At 44.0% G+C, this 20919-nt stretch overlaps 1 protein-coding gene across 7 annotated transcripts in view; it reads right to left on the bottom strand.

Annotated features, from left to right (window-relative positions):
* ptprt (protein tyrosine phosphatase receptor type T) overlaps positions 1–20919 on the bottom strand; it is a 128351-nt gene that overhangs the window by 95377 nt on the left and 12055 nt on the right. For all 7 annotated transcript variants that reach the window (XM_029827079.1, XM_029827083.1, XM_029827080.1 and 4 more), the window contains exons 2-7: positions 14879–15004; positions 4889–5049; positions 4579–4689; positions 3806–3887; positions 2945–3060; positions 2239–2413 (exon numbers count right to left, since the gene is read on the bottom strand). In XM_029827079.1, the coding sequence (XP_029682939.1) occupies positions 2239–2413; positions 2945–3060; positions 3806–3887; positions 4579–4689; positions 4889–5049; positions 14879–15004 (771 nt within the window). The remainder of the gene's footprint in view (positions 1–2238; positions 2414–2944; positions 3061–3805; positions 3888–4578; positions 4690–4888; positions 5050–14878; positions 15005–20919) is intronic.

The raw sequence follows: 20919 nt of genomic DNA, 5'->3' as shown, positions 1-20919 counted from the left end.
CCTAAAGTCGAAGGAAATGTAGAAATTGGAAAAAAGAGGAACCTTCATGCATTAGTTAGATTTCTCATCTGAAATTCTTTCTGAAGTATCCACTTTTTCTTGGTGTCTCTCTTTGCTTCTCCCTCAAAGACCCCCCCCCCCCCCCACACACACACACACACACACACACACACATCTATCGATCTACTGTATCTGTCGATCTATCTTCTAAAATGTCTTTTTTCCAATTTTTTAAAATGTCTTGGTTCTGATGTTCACTTGCAGAACATCTTGTCCTCTCTACATCTTCTATTTCAGTGACCTTCTGCCATTCTTCACCTTCACTCCTCCTCTACCTCTTCAACACATTCATGCATTACTTATTTGTCTGTTCAGAAATTCCCTATGAAGTGCCAATGTACTCTTTGAGAGTGTGCGGAATGCTGTGGCCATGGAATACACACACACACACACACACACACACACACACACATACACGCCCTTACAGACAAGAACGCACCTTTGTTATTAAGCCAACAGAATCCATTAAGATAAAGGTCACACATAACATTTCTAATATAACTTTATTTATGATGCCCTCAGACATTTTACACAGATTTTTCTACATTTTTTCATAATTTTCCTTCATCTGAATTGTACATCATTTTTATTTCTTGAATAGTTCAGAGTAGCATTCAAATCCAGCTAAAAGTGGCATCATTTAGTGATGAATGTGCTCAAATGACCCAGTGCTCTTTGTGTCTCCACCGTGTGTTGATCGAGTTGAGTTTTCCATAGAAACATGGTGCTTAATAGCAGAAGAACTCTGCATAATTTAGTGGCCTAAAAGGTCCAATCTCATGGCACTTGTGGTGGTTCTCTGGCAGTCTGGCCCTCCAAGCAGCCCCTGACTGACACAGATGTAAGGTGGTCCCGAGGAAATTTTGGGTGAATTACAATGTTGTACTGGTGATGCACTGGCAGAAGTTCAAGAGCTCATGAAATGGTGCTCAGTGGTTTCTTCTGTCAGGAACAAATATCGTTGTTCCGGAATGTGTTGATTTTTTTCTCTGTATTCCAGTCTGGTAATATTATCGTATGTAGTTTATTTCACTGCATCATTTTTGCAGCTTCTGGTGGAACCAATTATGATATGAATATATTCTGTGTGTGGGTTTCACACTTGTTTCTTCACTAAATTAATGTTTGGATTTTCTTCTGGAACATAAAGTTTAGCTGTTTTTTTCTCCTAATCAGGGAACTGAAGATTCTGTAATTGGACTTTTCATTTCAAACATTTCAAAATCTCTATGGACACACTGACACATCAGTACCTGTACACATCAGTACTCACCAGTACCAACACTTATGTACTGTGGTGGCAAAGCACAATCTACAGTCAGCTTCATGACCACGCAGGGGACTAGAGACTATGCAAAAGATGATGTTTTCCTTGGAAGCTCTTTCTCAGAAACACACACACACACATCCATACACATGCACACTGTCCTCAAGGCACTGCCTGACTTGCTTTGGCTACGCCCTGCTGAGTCTTATCTTTGACAGACAGGAACACACACAGACCCAATACGCATCTGCAACACACACTCAAAATACAGCATCCATTTACCCCCCGTACCCCCCACCCCCAGGTTATGGTTGAGACTCTGCTGCCCCAGGGCTGCGACTGCATCTGTTCGACAAGAGCCACGCAAATGAGAAAAACTAATCACCAGAGAGCACCTCTGTGTGTGTGTGTGTGTGTGTGTGTGTGTGTGTGTGTGTGTGTGTGCGTGTGTGTGTGTGTGTGTGTGTGTGTGTGTGTGTGTGAGACATACATATGCGTGTGCACAGACTGCAACTACAAACACATACGTATGCACAAATTAGAAATGTTTACAGATTATCCTAATACGAAGCAGGAGGGCAAGGAAGGAAGGGAGGATGTTGCAGATGGGTAAAATAAAGGTCAGTAAAGCATATAAAGATCATGGTGACTGCACAAGGTGATTCGGGGATGTGCATGTGTGTTGGCTTGGAGTATTCCTCTGGTACAGGCTTGGGTTGCCAGCACCTGAGCTCAACATCTCCATGCACACACACACAAACACTCACACAATTTTCCAACACGATTCCTTCCAGTAGCAGATGGTAATGCATGTTTTAATCCCTGAACTACAGACAGACAGACAGACAGACGGACAGACGGACAGACGGACAGACGTACAGAGACAGATTCGGCATCTTTTGCTCATTTACCTTTAACACTCAGGTTGGCATAGCTGGACACCCCTGACCCACCATTTGAGCGGACAACACAGCGGTACTGGCTGGTGCCATGTTTTGAAGTGTCACCAACATTAACCATGGAAGAAAAACGGCGGTGGTTCACCACTCTGGTCATCATCAGTGCCGTGTCTTTCCCATTGCACTGCTGCAGGATTTAAGAATAATACAAACTTTTTAAAGCATAACTATGTAAACTGCTGCAGGAGCGCCCCCAATAAACAAGGCATTTTTTGAATTTCCAGCCTATGGGGTGCGATTAGTGAAACAATTCATGAAACTATTCATCCAAAAATAACTACAACATTTCACAGTTAGGTTTAAATGATTTTCAAATAAGTCAGTTTTTAGGATATTTACAACAAAAATTGTCATCATAGAAAGATATTAAATACTTGATTGTAAATACAAAATGTTAGATGTAAATGTTAAATTTAAAAGTTAGCTCAAAGTTAGCTTATTATCAAAGACACAGGAGATTTAATCTTAAACGCCAGATTTATTTATTTGTCTGCTGTTACTGTTTTATTACTGTGAAGAAATGCAACAATCCTCGACATTTGCTCAGCAAAGAACTTACCACAGGTCTGGTCAGACTAGTACTGTACTACATGTGGTACTCACATGCAGTACTCCCATGCAGTACTCAATGGCAAACTACTGAGAACTGGGTGCTAACCTGTAACCACAGTTTATCATGCTGAGACCATTTCCCTGCAGCTATGCACTCAAACGAAGCATTCTGGCCCACGTTAACCTCCACATTTTGCAGACGCAGGAAGTGAGGCGTTTCACCTACAAGATAAAAGGTGATCAGACACGATGTTATTATTTCTCTCAAATACTCTGAAATCCAACGTCAGGATTCAATTAAATTGCTTTGAAGACTGTGACGTTAACTTTAAAAAGGAATCTTCATTGAGTCTCAGTGTACTTGAATCCCCATTGGAGTCAGAGGTATAGGACTAATCCGACCCAAAGTGGACTTTTCAGATATACAAAAGTATTCCCTGTCAAAGGCCAGCAAGCAAACCGGCAGTGACTTGGACATCCAGATTTTGGCTGACTTTGGCCGGGCAACAAAAGCAGCCACACTAATCCAATTGTGACTATCTCCGGGGAAAGAAGGTAAACAGAGTCAGCATCAATCATTTATCAGTGATAGTTTCACCTGATACCAACGGCCGGTAATTCCAAAGGCTAAGCATTTCAAAAAACTGGAAGTTGAGCATTTTGGAACTTTCTATAAGTTTTTTGCTCTATGTTATCTCATTTATAAGTGTCACAGAAGATGACAGCAGAGGGTTACCTAAAAGCAATTGTGTTCTACGTTTGATTGTTTGGGGTAGCAAAAGGTCCCTCTGGGGAGGATTTTGTATCACCATGAATTAGTTGAAAGGCTCCCTGACCGCAACATCTCTGTGAATACAGACTTAGAACATAAATAAAAGATCCAAGGTCAATGTAGCAGAGCGCTACAGGAAGCAGTGTGATAAAAGAGAAAGTTTCCAAGTGATGAAGGTCTGGGAGAGGAACTTACGACAGGGATGGGGCACAACTCGGATTTCGGAGATAGCGATGAAACCTGGGTGACCTTTAATTGAAACTGCTTCAAATGTTATCTGCAAGTAAGAAAAATGAAGATCAGTAAAGATATTTCTTTATATTTATGGAATAGTGTTGTGGGGAATGACCACTAAAGGCCAGCAGCTTCACCCCTCCATCCTCCCTTCATTTCTGTACAGAAACTGCTCCTCCATTCATTTCTCCTTCTTTCTCATGTTTCTCTGCTTCTATCTTCTGATTACCTCCATCAGCATCTCTGACTTAATTTTGCTGATTGGCTTTGTGCTCCTCTCCTCTCCTCTCCTCTCCTCTCCTCTCCTCTCCTCTCCTCTCCTCTCCTCTCCTCTCCTCTCCTCTCCTCTCCTCTCCCAGAGTCACTCCTCCATTTCTTTTATCTGGCACAGGCACAGATGCTGAGTGGCAGGCGGTCAGCTGGGCCGTCAAGCCCCAGTGAACTTCTAAGCCACACATAGATAGTAATGTGCAAACACACACACACACACGCTCAAAATACACACACAGTGCTTGTGAAGCCTCTCAACACAACAATCCAGGATTTAGAATGAATCGAAAGTTATCACCTACTCACTCACTCGCTGACTCACTCACATTATGTGTTCATGATTTGCTCAAGTCTTTCTAGGAATTTTGGATGGAGGTTAAATGAACATTTTGTTTAGCTTTGCTGTGCAAATCTGTCTCTGTCTGCACCCTCTTTGAAAGAGGGATGGGGGGGAAGGGTGTTACCTGATAAGAGTTAGGCCAGAATATTGAAATTGCAAGCTCGCCCTTGACCCAGCCTTCAGTAACAGTTCCAGATATGTTCCACACCGGGTTACCACGAGAGCCTCCATCCACCTGCAGGCAGTGAAAACACACAAACACGCACATTTGTAAAGTTTCAGTACTGGTAAAATTATCATTCCCTGTTGAGGATTTCTGAAGATGTCCATCTCATCTGTAATAGTAACACCACGGACCTTCTCCCTCAACTCCTAACCTCCTCTGACATCATCCTGTCTTTCTCAGGTGTCACGCACATCTACCGAACACATACCTGTACGTAGACATTGAGGGTTCCAGGGCTGGTGCCATCATGGCTGGACAGAGAATACAAGAAGTTGATGCAGTGTGTGTCGTTCTCCTTCATGGTGGGCATGTAGAGTTGTGCCATCTGGCCAGATGCTCGTCCAGAGGCGTTGACCAACATGAAGGAACCTATGACCAACAAAAAAGAAGAAACAAATCAGGTTATAATGTGACCTGTGCAAATGACATCACAACAGCAAGCAGAGATAATGTCACCAGGCTTTTGCCTAAATATTCTATAGTTATGAGTTTTATTGTTATTCAGCAGTGCACCAACGCCAGCTTTATTATTATTATTTTTATTTTTATTATTATTATTATTTGACTGTCTGTCTTTCATCATAAGACCTGATTTAATTTTGATGTTTGTTGTTATTATAAGTCATCATAAAATGGCTCAAACTAATGGCCAGCAGTGAAGATGGCTGATACAGTAAAAACGCCAAACTTAAAGGCACTGAAGCCATAATTCTGTGCCATAATGTATCCAGACCCTCAGGGTAATGAACGGTAAGATAAAACACATTTTCTCTGTCGACTGGCGGTTTAAGTGTGTTTTATTCTAGTCTTTATGGCAGAGGATGGAGCTTTTATGAGCCGACTGGCTCCATTTGGCTGTCTTCCATTAGCTTGGCTGAAATTTAGGAGTGTCAAACCCCATGTGGAGACAGTGGAAGGAGACGCAGTGAGTCAGACGGCCATCACATTGAATTTGTGTGTGTGTCTGGTGCGCGTGTGCGTGTGTGTGTGTGTGTGTGTGTGTGCGTGTGTGTGTGTGTGTGTGTGTGTGTGTTGCATTTCTACATATGAGAGCTGAAAATGTGGATCTGTTTCTCATCAGTATCACGTCACCAGAGTCAATATTTGAGTAACACGTCTGTAGGAACCGTCTGAAAACAGAGATGTGCTTGTGTTTGCGCTGAGATGCGCAGCCTGTTAGCTTGATGCTAACATTTACTTGGTTATGTCTCTTCTCTCTCCTGTAAAGCATCTTGGTCTTGTGGAGTTGAGGCCTGACAGAGTGACCTTTGAACTCACGGGACTGCACAGAGACATCAAATGTGTAATTTCTTCAAATCCTTGTGTGTTACCAGGTGATTGGTTTTTGATTGTAAAAAAAAAACTCGGTCCAGTTTTCCAGAGTGCTGCTTTTGGGTCCTAATTGCACCTGTCACAGTACAATCTGGCCAAACATGGACCCAGCACACTTGTCACCACCTCAGTCTCATTTAAGGATAAGGATAAGGATAAGGATAAAAGACTTTATTGATCCCACATCGGGGAAATTGCACGTTACAGCGGTAGCCTGTGGTGTACAATACAGAAAAGTACTAAAAGAAAAAACAAAAATAAAAGACTCTTATGTTATGTACATTGCTATGTACATTGTACAGTATATACAGAAATTATAAAAAATTATGTACAGGAGGAGTGTCGGACAGTGTGTTTGGACCAAGTGGAGGGAAGGTTCCAACAATTCAAGGCCCCGCTACCCTTCAATGCAGCAGAGGCTCGGCAGACGGCGTCGGCTCTGGAGCAGGCATTAACTTCAGTAGCCACACGGGTCCAACAGCTGGTGGTCTCTGTGTCCCAACCAGCTGCTCCTGTTCCTGTTCCCGCTCCTCCTCCGGTTCCTGCTCCCTGCCAGGCACTGCTCCAGAGCCCCGGGTGGGAGCCCCAGAGCGTTATTCTGGGGACCCCGAGGGCTGCAACCCATTCCTCACGAACTGTTCTATCCTGTTTGCTCTGCAGTCCTACACCTTCGCCTCGGAGGCGGCGAGGGTCGCCTTTACCATCAATCACCTGACTGGCAGAGCACGACTGTGGGGAACGGCAGAGTGGGAGAGGGGCATGCCGGCCTGTTCCTTTCCAGGCCTTCTCTGTGGAATTTTGTAAGGTTTTTGGGCCTGTTTCTCTGGGTCCGGATGCCACCGTGGGCCTCATGAGTTTGAAGCAGGGAAGCCGGCCCATTGCTGACTACACTATCGACTTCCATACCCGGGCTTCCATACCTCAATCAAGCTTCTGCACCTCTGCTATCTGTCAGATCCAGTCCGGCCCCCGACCTGTCCGGGGTGCCCTCTGAATATCATGACTTCCGGGAGGTGTTCAGCAAGGCTAAGGCTACTTCCCTGCCCCCTCATCGGCCGTATGACTGCGCCATAGACCTTCTGCCCAGCACCACGCATCCCAAGGGTCGTCTCTACTCACTATCTGCGCCAGAAAGAGAGGCCATGGAGGTCTACATTAATGACGCTCTGGCCGCCGGGATCATCCATCCCTCCTTATCGCCCGCTGGGGCAGGGTTCTTCTTCGTGGAGAAGAAAGACGGGTCCCTGAGGCCCTGCATCGACTATAGGGGCCTCAACGATATCACCGTCAAGAATCGGTACCCTCTCCCACTCATCGCTTCTGCCTTTGAGCTGCTTCAGGGGCCATGGTCTTCACCAAGCTGGATCTCCGCAATGCCTACCATCTAGTCCGGATCCGGGAGGGGGACGAGTGGAAGACTGCCATCAACACACCCACTGGACACTATGAGTACCTGGTCATGCCTTTCGGCCTTACTAACGTCCCGGCCGTATTCCAGGCACACATTAATGACATTCTAAGAGACATGCTCAACAAGAGTGTTTTCGTCTACCTGGACAACATCTTGGTCTTCTCCCGTTCCAAGGAGGAACATGTGTATCATGTCCAGGCCGTCCTCCAACGCCAGATGGAGAACTCTCTGTTTGTAAAAGCCGAGAAGTGTGAATTCCACGCTACCTCCATATCTTTCCTACGTTATCGGTCAAGGCAGCATGGAGATGGACCCTGCCAAGGTCTCTGCCGTCACCTCCTGGCCCGTCCCCAAGCCCCGGAAACAGCTGCAACGGTTCTTAGGGTTCGCCAACTTTTACCGATGGGATACAGCACCGTGGCCGCTCCACTCACTACCCTCACCTCCTCCAAGGTACCCTTCCGTTGGTCCCAGGATGCCAAGGAGGCTTTCCAGAACCTCAAGGCCCGGTTCACCTCAGCTCCTATTCTCCTGGTTCCCGATCCTGATAGGCAGTTCATAGTGGAGGAGGGTGCTTCTTATGTGGGGGTCGGAGCCGTTCTCTCTCAACGCGCTGCTAACGACCAGAAAATGCACCCCTGTGCCTTCTTCTCCCAACGTCTGTCCCCGGCAGAAAGTAATTATGATATTGGGAACCGAGAACTGTTGGCGGTGAAGCTGGCGTTGGAGGAATGGCGCCACTGGTTGAAGGGGACTAAATTGCCCTTCCTGGTTTGGACGGATCATAAGAATCTGGAGTACATCCGTTCGGCGAAGAGACTGAACTCCCGTCAGGCCAGGTGGTCCTTATTCTTTACCAGATTCAACTTTTCCCTCGCCTATCGGCCAGGCTCCCGCAACGTCAAGCCTGACGCTCTATCTCGCCAGTTCTTGGGAACTGATGACACTGCCCTTAACTCGGACAACATTCTCCCAGCTCCCTGCCTGGTGGCTCTCTCACCTGGGAGGTAGAGCAGCGGGTAAAGGCCGCCTTGGAGAACCAGCCTAGTCCCAGCTCCTGTCCTCCTCACCGCCTGTTTGTCCCGGGGGGTCTGACGTCTGCAATGGGCTCACCTGTCACCCAGGTATTCAGCGCACCAAAAGAGGTCCTGCAGCGACGGTTCTGGTGGCTTTAGAGGAGGACACAAGGGAGTTCGTCAACGCCTGCCTGATCTGTAACCTGCACAAATCCTCCCACCAGGCCCCTGCCGGTAACCTGCAACCTCTGCCTGTGCCACATCAACCCTGGTCCCATATTTCGCTGGACTTTGTTACCGGTCTGCCACTGTCGGGCGGATTCACCACTATCCTGACAGTGGTAGACCGGTTCAGTAAGATGGCCCACTTTGTGCCCCTACCCAAGCTTCCATCAGCCAAGGAGACTGCTGAACTTATTCTGCAACACATATTTCGGCTCCACGGCCTTCCTTCTGATGTAGTCTCTGATCAGGGTCCCCAGTTCACGTTCGTATTCTGGCGGGAGTTCTGCAGCCTCATCGGGGCCACCGTAAGCCTGTCCTCCGGGTTCCATCCCCAATCCAATGGCCAATCGGAGAGGGTGAATCAGGATATGGAGACGGCGCTTCGCTGCATGGCGTCCACACACCCCTCCACTTGGTCCAAGCAGATTCTATGGGTAGAATATGCCCACAACACCCTAACCAGCTCCAACACTGGACTTTCTCCCTTCCAGTGCCGCCAACCGCCATCGTTCCCAGGCTCCCAATTACCTGGTGGGCCAGAAGGTATGGCTCTCGACCCGAGACCTTCCCTTGAGGGTGGAGTCCAAGAAGCTGGCCCCTAAGTTCATCGGGCCGTTTGTTATAGAGAAGGTCATCAACCCTGCGGCTGTCAGGCTCAAGCTGCCCCGGACCATGCGGATCCACCCAACCTTCCATGTCTCTAGGATCAAGCCGGTTTGTGAAAGTCCATTGATGCCTGCGTCTCAGCCGCCACCACCTCCACGGATTATTGATGGGGGTCCTGCCTTCATGGTTCGCCGCCTGCTGCGCTCCCGCCGCCGTGGAAGGGGTCTTCCCTTCCTTAGGCCTTATCCCTTACCACAGGGATAACTGGCTTGTGGCAGCCAAGCTCGTAGACTGGATGGGATACGGCCCAGAGGAGAGGTCAGGGGTCCCGGCCCGTCACATCCTGGATGCGCAGCTCATCCGCGAGTTCCATCGCTGTCACCCTGACCAGCCCTCCCTCCTCATCCGAGGCATCCAGCGACGGGGACGACAAGGAAGCTGAGACAGAGATCTCAGAAGAATTTTGGTCCTAACTTCTCCGCGTGGCCCCGACTTCGCTGCTGCTCACCCCCAATCTGCTCAGCTACATCATCGGCCTCATCTCCTGTAAGCCCCGTTCTGTCACTCCTGCCCGCTGTAAACGGGACTGTACGGTTCCGAGGATTCACGTCCTTCCCCCTCGGTTCCGCACTCCGACTCAGCTCGACCCAATCCCCGAGCCTGAAACCCACAGACTTTGCGTGGGCCCTGGGCCTGAAGAACGGACTGTTTCCTGGGCTTCCTTGTCTGCCTGAGTTCCTGTTTGCCCGTGTGCTAATAAAGGTCATTACCGGTCCAGTTTTCCAGAGTGCTGCTTTTGGGTCCTAATTGCACCCGTCACATAAAGATTATTTCATTTGATTTTCAATGTGAGAGGATTTTTAGATTTTGAATTGGCAGTGCATTGACTGTTGAAGATAAAGATATTAAGAACAGCTAAACACAGACACACACACACACTTTGTTACACAGAATCACAGATTTCCATCCTGCGAGTCTGCCTGTAACACAACAATACTGAACTGACATCTGTCTTCTGTCTCACACACAAACACAAATCAAGCTAACTGGGCCAGTACGGGGTGTTCCAGCACATTCTGCCACCTGAGCTCTTTCCCCATAATCTACTGGGTGAATTACCATAAACATTCTTCAGCCTGGGTTCCACTATCAGATGATCTATTATTACGGCTCAGTTTTCACAACTGAGGACTGGGTGTCAGAGCTTCCTCCTGGTGCGTGGAGGTAACACAGGGACGCACACTCCCCTCTACAGGGTGTGCTGATGCCTGTAGCCACGGGGTCGACAACCATAGCTAATATACACCATTGCCTTCATCTTGTTTTACATCAGCAATTTATAAACTCCAGCCTTATCTGGTAGAATGATTCAGATTTTTTAAACACAGCTTAAAAATACAATCAAATGGTGAGAGATAGATATTTAATACAGATATTTAGATACTGATCCCAACTGTGAGTTAACTTGGATGCTACTCTCACTAGTATGATACTGGTATTAGTATGTAAAACTATATAAACTGTCAAAAGACAAGTAAATATCGACAAGTAAGCATCGTGCATGAATGAGCACATGCAGGGTGTGCTGTCTGTAAAAATATATAAAGTTCCTGCTATTTTAATGCTATCTTTTCTAATATTCTATTCTATTTTTTTTATTTGGCTAGACAGGAAACAGCAAACAATGTGAAAGTAGATCACCTAAATTGCTCTTGATTTAATTTTTTGTGTCAAATAACAGTGTTGGGGCGAGATGTTCACAGAGTGTGATGAGCTCAAATGGCTTCCTGGGGTTTCAACTCAAAGCAGGCAAGTGTTCAGTCTTGCAGCTCTCAAATCCTTCTTTCATGCTCCTTATCAGTTATTTGGTGTCTGGCTTGTTTTTAGATTAAGGCCACAGTGGAGCCTTGGACAGAAAGCTCTTTTGTACCAGTTAACATCACAGAACCCGGGGTAAATGTCTAGTTTTGATGCAAAATCCACAGATATAATTGTCTTCTGATGTCTTTGCATCTTAATGTAGTCTGGGAAAATCTGTCACAGCTCCAGAAGCCCCAGAAGCTCCTATTGTAATTCACTCTGTTGTTTTGACACTCTGCTTCTCCATCGATCAATTGTGGATCAATGAATCTTACTCGTCAACTCTAGACATGTAAATCCATCTGTTAGAGCTGACCAATGGAAACTGTAAAGCCCCAAAAGCCCTTGTGCTGTAGGTCATAGAGGGGTTGACCTATAGATCGAAGATAGAGCATGTGACTGCTGACCTTAGAGACAGTGTGTGTGTGTGTTTGGTGTGTGGTGGGGGGGTCCTCTCGGTGAAGCGCCACACAACTCTACACCTCAGATAACCTGATCATCTTGGTGAAAATATGTTGGCAGGAAGTGCCTGGGTTTTTTTTTTGTTTTTTTTTAAAAACATCTTTTTATCTAAATCTATTTATATTTTCCAAAAAAAACATCTTTAAACATAGGTGGTGGGCTAAGGCACTTCCTATCACCCACATACAATGCAGTTCTCCACTCCTTCCAACAACAAACCAAACGTCTTCAAAAGAGAAGAAAAAACAGTCCAGTTGACACAGAAAACTACCTTGGATAGCTATGACCTGGATTATTGAGAATCTACACAGACAGGGCTAATGGCATTTTTCCAACTTTAAGCATTTAGTCGTTCCACGCAGGATTTTTATAAATCCAGGCACAGCTTTGGATAATTCTTTAAGGTCTTTTTAATGGAACAGAAAACACTGTGTTTCCATTTACCATGTTTTATAATCACAACTCCAATTTGTACATTTTCAAGGGAACCAGAAATGTATCTGCCATTCTGAGTGGAAATAAGTGTCATCTGCTGATGTGTCGATCAGGAAAAATAGATTCCTCTTAACACAGATTTTCTAAAAACAAATGATCCCACATTAGGAACAGAAGTCCTTAACAGCAAAGGTGTGTGTCAGTCATCAAATAACCTTATACCATTATTATCAAAGGCCATAACGATCTGTCAAAGATTCCCAAAGGAAATTCAAAACACACTTAACCAAATATGTTATTGATTATAAAGATTCTAGTTAGTTTTTTTTTTAGAAGCATTCATAATCCAGAGCTAGTGACACAAACTAGTATGTTTTCTTTCAACGTACAACCAACATTTGTGTACAGCCATTGTGGCTGGTGGACATAAAAACCATGGTAGCACCGAGATCTCAACCTGAAATAAGCAGAACTTTACCAGCAGCACCAGTCGGAGCTCATGTACTGCTTTACTTTCCCCATTTTCTGAAGAGGGAAAGGATCACTGAAATGTCATTTATCGCTGCCTGGACTTTCTGTTCCCTCATCCAAAATTAAATAACTGACCTATTTTGCCACATAATAGTCAGTAGAGTCAGGTAGAGTCAGGTTTTGTGTCACTTTTGTCCTCCTCAATCAGTACTGACTGATTGAGAAGGACAAAAGATTCAACAACTGTGTAAAACAGTCACAAAAGACTGCCATACTGCTGCCTTTTCATGGACAAACATTACACTAAACATGTGTTTTCCCCGTGTTCCTCTTCCTCAGTGTCTCTTTCTAAGATTCATTCATTGTGTGTATAAAAGTTATATACACTCTGAGTTCATACTGTAAAAACCATCTATTTATTGCCTCTTTGTCAGTCTATTATTACAGCTTTGTGCCAATTGTCATTTCTCCAAGACAAGCTTCCTTCAACAAATATCAAATGCAATCAAGTCCCTAACAAATGCTTTTGACTCACCAGCAGCCAAAGAAATAGGGTCTTTAACCCCTGTACCTATCAGCAGCCACTCTATGTAGATGCACACATGATTAATGTGACCTGGCTGCGATACACTAATTCACAAGTCTTCTACCTATGGGAGTTTTTAGTGGGGTACAACAGTGTGTATATGCGTGTTTAACGTGTCGCACAAGTAAATGGTGAGTGGTTCTCTAGTGATTTATTTTCAGGCTCTCTAGCTGACAGGACTACATTCTGAGGAAAACTCAGGCCTCCAAGGAAAAGCGCAGGAAAGCCAACTTGAGATGTTCACTGTTGTTTTAAATCTACTTGATTGTCAAGCCAACAAGGATTTGAACTGAATGTTGCTAGAAACTGAGAATCAAATTTAGGACACAGATGCCACAGTTGCCCCAGGACCAATCTGAGAGAAGAAGGTCCACGAAAGGCCTTTCTTTCTCTTTGATTCCTGGCCTCTCGGTCCATACAAATGTCAGTGAGGTATGCCATACTGAACAGTGGCAGAAGTGAAAATGGTTCTCAGAGAGCGCTGAACAAATAAACTGATGGACAATTTGTTCTTGTCACACTGCATCAGATCTACAGCTGCCAAGCCAGTCGATAAGTTGTCATTGATGAGCGGACATGACAGCTATTGCCCCTGACACCCACAATAGATAAATGAACTGACACGAGATGAGCCGTATGTACAGTATGGAGAGAGAGGGACAGACTGCTGTGGCTCCAGCCTGTTCAACCACATCTGATCATCAGAACAAGGGCTTTATGGGGTGGGGGAGGCTGACCCATCACCCCACAACCTCACCTCGAGAGATACCCTTTCATTAAATGACTATTAAAATAATTGAGATAATATAGGGGTAAAAACTCATAGTATCTCTCAAGTGTGAGACAGATGCTAAAGAGCAGTTAAATATTTTGTAAAATCTCATTTGTATCAGTAAACTGGAGGCAGGGATCACCCCTGAATCAAATCAAAACAAATCAATCTTTATTTATATAGCGTCTTATACAATCAAAATTGTTTCAAGGCGCTTTCCAGAATCCCAGGGCCTAACCCCAGACAAGCAACAGTGGCAAGGAAAAACTCCCCTTTAACAGGAAGAAACCTTGAGCAGGACCAGGCTCATGTAGGGGGACCCTCCTGCTGATGGCTGGCTGGGTAAAGAGAGAGGAGAGGAGAGGAGAGGAGAGGAGAGGAGAGGAGAGGAGAGGAGAGGAGGAGGAAAGGAAAGGAAAGGAGAGGGAGAGGGAGAGGGAGAGGGAGGAGAGGATGAGTCGCCAGTTCACTGCAGGGCCCTATATGAGCATTTGTGGATTCGGTACCTTGCTCAAGGGTACCTGGGTAGTGTTCTGAAGGTGTTTTGGCACCTCCCACTACTACCAGAACACCTTTCATGTTTTTTCTGTTGTGGGGCTCGAACCAAGAACCCAAAAATATAATATATTAGGTCAAATGAACTTTACCTTTGGCGTGTTGACTGATATGTCCACTCTGCCCAGGTAATGTGGAGATTGCTGTTCTACAAAATGACTTAATTACTGCTTAACATTCAATTACTAGCCAAAGGATTACCAACTCTGTTACCAACTCTGGTCCTACTGTGGAAGATGATATTATCCCTGGTGGAGGTATAACTGCTATAACTGTTGTATATAGTAACCGGTACCGGGAGGAGGTGAAGGACCAAAAGAACCAATTAAGTCAGCTTTTTACATCCAGAGGTGTGCAGATGTGAACTGTAGGTATTTATCTGCCTTAATAACCAGGTCCATTCAGTCACTTAATGACCTAAAATAAATGAAACTTGTTTAGGAGATATATGGAAATATCTGTCTTACCAGTTGGCATAGCAGGGTCCATGGTGGGTGTTCTCCAGGAGTACACTTGTTCCCAGGTAAACCCAGTAGTTCCGAGAGAAACACTGTATCCACAGTTGAAAAATGACTCCTCAAATGTACAACCACCTGGCAACATCAAGAGAGACATATTGAGGCATATATTTACACCACGCAGATCCCCCTCCCCCCACTGAGTTAGCACTTAGTGTCACCTCTTGCTTGAAGACAAATTTAGGTGGTCCAATGACCACTGAATAAGTGTTTGTTGGATTAGTGAAGACGTAAATGTCGTGTAGATGTTGTGAATGCTTACGCATTATGTGTAATAGTGTTTCAGTTTCATCTGGGAAAGACAGAGACCATCATTAGCAAACTTTAACTGCAAAGATAGGTGACAGAGGCAAGAAAAGCAGTAAAAACTGTTATTGTTAACCAAATGGTAAAATTAGTGTGAACCTACTATATATAATCTCTAAGAAAGAAAGAAAGAAAGAAAGAAAGAAAGAAAGAAAGAAAGAAAGAAAGAAAGAAAGAAAGAAAGGATGGAAACTGTATGTCAACATGATTAAGTAACAGTCTTATCGGCATTTCATGGCACGCTGAGACATATTTTCCACCACATTAGCCTTCTGCTCTAGCCTCAAGCACACACACACACACACACAAACACAGACACACGTCTCTAATTAGACATATGCTTTGACGTACAACCGTTTGAATTTGTTTTGAAGCATTTCCAATGGGGGTACATCATATCTTTATTCATGAAATCACTTAATGCTTGAATTTTTCCTGGCTTTTTTTGTTGGCTGCCGTCTCCTCCAGGCGCATAAGTCACTTTAGGCCTTATCATAGTTAAAGGACTGCATCTGTGTCTCATCCTTTCAATTTTCTCTCCATCCGGTCTATGGATTCCAGTGGAATGAAAGCCTGAACTCGACCCGAGTGATGTTAGTAACACTGCTGTTTCACACCTGGCACAATCTTTGCTTATTCAACATGGCAGCATTTCTACTGTTGCTGACTCAGTGTAACCATGTAGAAAAGGTCTCGGGGTGAGTACAAATGGTGCTTTACTTGCTACTAGGGTGCTGAAAAGAGACAAAAATTGTATCTCATTTTCAGAGTATGAGCCTGATTCTATTGGATATTTATTGTAAAATTCTGGAGCTCTTCAGCGTTTAGCTGAGCAAACAGGTCTGTCACATTTTTTATTGTGCTACTTACAATCAAATCAAATTGAAAAGCAGTAATTAGAATGTCCATACACAAATTTGAATAATTTGTGCTGAATTAGAGTTAATTTCATTCATTCATTCATTCATTCATTCATTCATTCAAAGACCCTCAAAATCAATAAAATTCCTAAAATGGAAATAATCTGTTGAGCTCTTGTATGTCTTCAGTGTCTTCATCACTACCGACATGATACATTCTTTACTACCATCTAGTCCACCACCAACTTACACTGCTACGCTTCAATAATTGATCATCAATCATTTTCAGTTTTTATTTATCTAATAGTAACTCCGTTTGACACTCACTCAGTAAGTTCGGCTCCGAAAGATGATGTTACACCCATCTTTCCTTGACAGTGTGTCCCTCAATTTATTTGCTATGCAGATGATAACTTCCTGTTTCCTTTGTGACTTCCTCATAGAGCATAAAAAACGTTTCCAGAAACCAGTTCTAAAATAGTAATTCTACAGTGAACCCTGGTCCTCTCTTTGATTTTCAACTTCAAAGCTCTGTGTACCCCAACACCTTCCTTCGTTCAGACCTCTTCAAATCTATGCTTTCCTTTAAGCAAGATTCACTTCAAATACAAAACCTTTGTAGTCCACATGGGTTTAGTGAGATAGAGAGAGTGAGAGAGAGCTATTGCTGTGTTCGGCTTAAAAACAACATAAAGCCCTGGGTCAAATCTGGGATGAAGTAAACTACTTTTTACATGCTAATACAGCTATTATAAATGAATGAGTTTGGAGACAATTAATCTTTATTGCCAACATGATATTCAGGGATTTCATTAGAAATGAATGGACAGATCTCATTATGTGAGGATTAGACTGTAAACCTGAGAGGAGGCTGTGGGGAACTGATCATCAATATTCAATATTGAAATTTGCACTTTTTTAGATGAGTACCAGAAAATGGAGTGCGTGTGTGCATGTGTGCGTGTGTCTGGTGTGTTCCATGTGTGTTTTGGACACAAACACACAAACAGAATGACAGCGCACATGTTCTGGCACATGTACAAGCAGCCTGAGAGTGGAAATCTATTCATCATACATGCATGTGTAAGGACAACACTGATAAATCAGAATTTTTTATCTTGTTTAATTAATATCCCTCTACTCAGGATCATGAAATATTGATTACTAGATTCAGTTGAAGAAGCAGCTTGTAAAAACAACCTGCAGGATATTTTTTGGAAGTTTGATCGCCAGCTAAATATGACCACTAGTCATCTGTCAATCATTACACAAAACTTAACACTGTGGAAGGAACCCAGTGGATCCCCAGCAGAAGCACCTGTTTCAACCAATGAAAAAGAACAAAAGAAAATGATGACCAGGATGACCAGGAACGGTACAGAACATTTCCAGACAGCTACTTAACAGACTGCCAATTATCTGAGGTGAATGGTTTAATTTGTGCTGGTACACGGATAAAACCAGGAAGATTTTCAACAGAAAAAAACTTCATAACAGCCACAATGATTATTCTTCAAAATATTTCTAATGGGCCATTTAATTTCTCACAAAAACTCTGAGACCATTTTTTTTATTATTGCTTTCTTTAAGTCAGTACTGTCACAATTTCTTCTTTCAGCTAACATGACATGATTTGGGATTTTCTGTAAATTCTGTACATGGTGTACATACATTGGGTGACTCTTGCACCACCTTAAAGAGCTGCTCATTCCTCTCATTTGTCACCTTCTTCTGCTTTCACCAAAGTAAGTAGCAACCCAAGATAAAGAGCTGACAAGTATTGAATAATGTTGTTTGCGAATATTACGCATTTTAATGGAGTTTTCAGATCTGTTAACATCCCTCTTTGTTCTCTGATCAGATCACTTTAATCGACACTTGTGCGTGTGTGAGTGTTTTATTTGGTAGCGCAACAGAATGAAGGCTTCTGATTATCTGAACAGGCACCAAGAGGGTTATTGATTGTTGGTGTGTTCAGAAATGTTTCATCCATTACATGAAGGACCAAACGAGGAGGGATAACAGTCCTTCTCTAACCCCATCGACATCCACACAACCCAACACACAAGCACATCCTCCAGTGCTGACACTTAGTTCAGCAGAAGCTCCTCTTTCTCATGTTAAGATCCCTCAAGGCTCCAAAGGCAGCCATTAGAGTCCCTCATGTCAGTCAAAGCTAACACACTGTGACAGGCCCTACAGAGTCACAAACCAGAGGGAGGCATCCTGAGGCAAATGGCAAAATCTTAAGAGACTGTTTACTGCTCACTTAGATAAGATCTGGTCACACCGAGCGTGTGTTCAACAATCCTTGGGCAGGGAAACCGAGGACGCATTGCTAAGTTGATATGCAGAGGTGAACAGTTCCCATGTTAGTACTGGGAAGTGACCAAGCATGGCACATACACATTTTTGTTGCAGTTTTCATTTGGCCTCTTCTGTCTGAACGGGGTGCTCTCCAGCACCACCTGGGCAAACAGTTGTTTTCTCATGTAGACAAATAAATGCTATTTTCCACCAGAGGACTCCATTCCATCTTTACTCTGCTCGCTCAGTGATTCACCCTTATTAACTCTAAATGGCTCACGACCGTGTCAGTACTGTCCCAGTGTTTTCCATTGACCCTGAAATGAAGGAAAACTGGTTCAGACTCAGTGTTCGTATCAAACATCATGCAGGAATGACTCTTGTGCTGTGTCTGTGTGTGAATGCATGCGTTTCTGTCTAAGCTGAGCTTAGTTAAGTCAGGCTACGTCTAATGTCATCTGAGATATCAAGTTTTTAAACATTCCAATTGACTCATTTAAAAGCATATGTCATCATCCGCGCTCGCATCCATGCACACACACACACCCTGAAGCCCACAAATTCACTGGCTGCAAACTAAAGGACATTATTGCCACCCCAATAAACTCAGATAACAAGAGGAAAGCCAATAGAGACCATTATAGTAGCACACAGATGGGGCCAACGTCGCAGACGTGCACATGTATTTATACCACATATGAAGCTGTGGAGCCTTCAAACCACTGAAACATAATCTAAAATGCAAAAGTCGTTTCCTTGAGGAAGCAGGGTGTGATGCAGCTACAGGGATGGAGTCCCGAGGACCAGACGGTAGAGGTTGATAAAAAATCTACTGACACTTGAAACATTGACATTTCTCACGGTGTCCCTGCCTACAACCCACGGTGAAATAAGGGAGGACTATAAGACTTCTAACATTTCTGCTCCAGGTCAGCCGACATGATTACCTGCAAGTGTATTTTAATGTTTCACATGATGCACAAAGACAAGACTAGACTCTAACACATCTGAGCCTGACCTTTGATCTGGATGGTTCCTACCCTTCTTTGCTTGTGATGGACATTCATGGCCCCAGCTGGTACAAATGTAATGTGATATCCTTTCACACCTTCTGCCATGTATGACAGGATCTTTGTGCACGTCAGAGGTATCTGCACCGCACACCCCAGGCCTAAAATGGAAAACAGCCCTGAACTCCAGCGTTCACCCCCCACCTTGACTCTCCCACAGCTTTTCTGTTTCGGCCAACTTCGAGGAAACTAAAGCTGTCCCGTTCAGATTTACATCACTTGATCACATTGGAAACCCGTCAGCATGGACTCCAAACCCATGTGGGGGGGAAGGGACAGAACACAATAAGTGTTCCTCTACCTAAACCCAAAAACGATTGGGTCAGACATCAAAATGACAACAAAGACGGGTGCACTAGCCATTAGCACACAGACATGGCTTCACCTGATTGTGCAGCAAAGATGAAAAACAAAACAGGTCTTGCATCTTGTATGTCGGGTTACTGTGTCTGGCCTTGACTCTTGTTTGAACTCTACCACAGTCTGAGCCCAGTGTACAACTCTGCTTGTTTACTGGGACCAGCTGACAGCAGGCTCAGGAGCCCATCCTGGTCTAATCCTATTTTCAAATCGAAACACTCTGGGTCTGCTTTCTGTGCAGCGAGATGCAGCAAAGCCTGACAACCAGGTGAGCCCTATCTTTTTCATCTATCATGGAACTGAAAACAAGTCATTCACAAATTAAGATTGTTTTGGGAACTACAGCAACATCTCAGCAATGGTGGAGAACCACTGAATCCTAAACACGGTAGTGGTACACCTTTGTCATGGATAACACAGGAAGAAATGCTGATGATGTTGCTTTTAGGTTAAATGCTAATGATCAATAGCTGGTAGGCTCGTTATTTTTATTAACCAGGGGTGGCCAAGGTGGGCTGAGGGGAGGACCACAGTCTCCATTCATGAGGCACCCTTAAAGACGTAGCTTTAGTTGGCAGTTAAGATTAAGATTAAGATAAAGATGTACTTTATTCATCCCCGTAGGGAAATTGAATTGTAGTAGCAACCTATACAAAGTATAGAAACAGAATAAATAAATACAAATAAGATTAGAACGTTATAAGCATATAAACAGCATATATTATAAGCATATATATATGTGTGTGTGTGTGTGTGTGTGTGTGTGTGTGTGTGTAGGGTCCCCCTACATGAGCCTGGTCCTGCTCAAGGTTTCTTCCTGTTACAGGGGAGTTTTTCCTTGCCACTGTTGCTTGTCTGGGGTTAGGCCCTGGGATTCTGGAAAGCGCCTTGAAACAATTTTGATTGTATAAGACGCTATATAAACAAAGATTGATTTGATTTGATTTTGATATATATATATATATATATCTGTGTGTGTGTGTGTGTGTGTGTGTGTGTGTGTGTGTGTGTGTGTGTGTGTGTACACATAATATAATATATACATATTATACGCATTATAAGCATATATACATAAATATAGAATAAA

This window comes from Takifugu rubripes, chromosome 19 (genome assembly GCF_901000725.2).
Source record: "Takifugu rubripes chromosome 19, fTakRub1.2, whole genome shotgun sequence".
Lineage (NCBI taxonomy): Eukaryota > Metazoa > Chordata > Actinopteri > Tetraodontiformes > Tetraodontidae > Takifugu > Takifugu rubripes.
The sequence above is the reverse complement of the archived record's forward strand: the minus strand, read 5'-3'. Positions and strand labels throughout refer to the sequence as shown.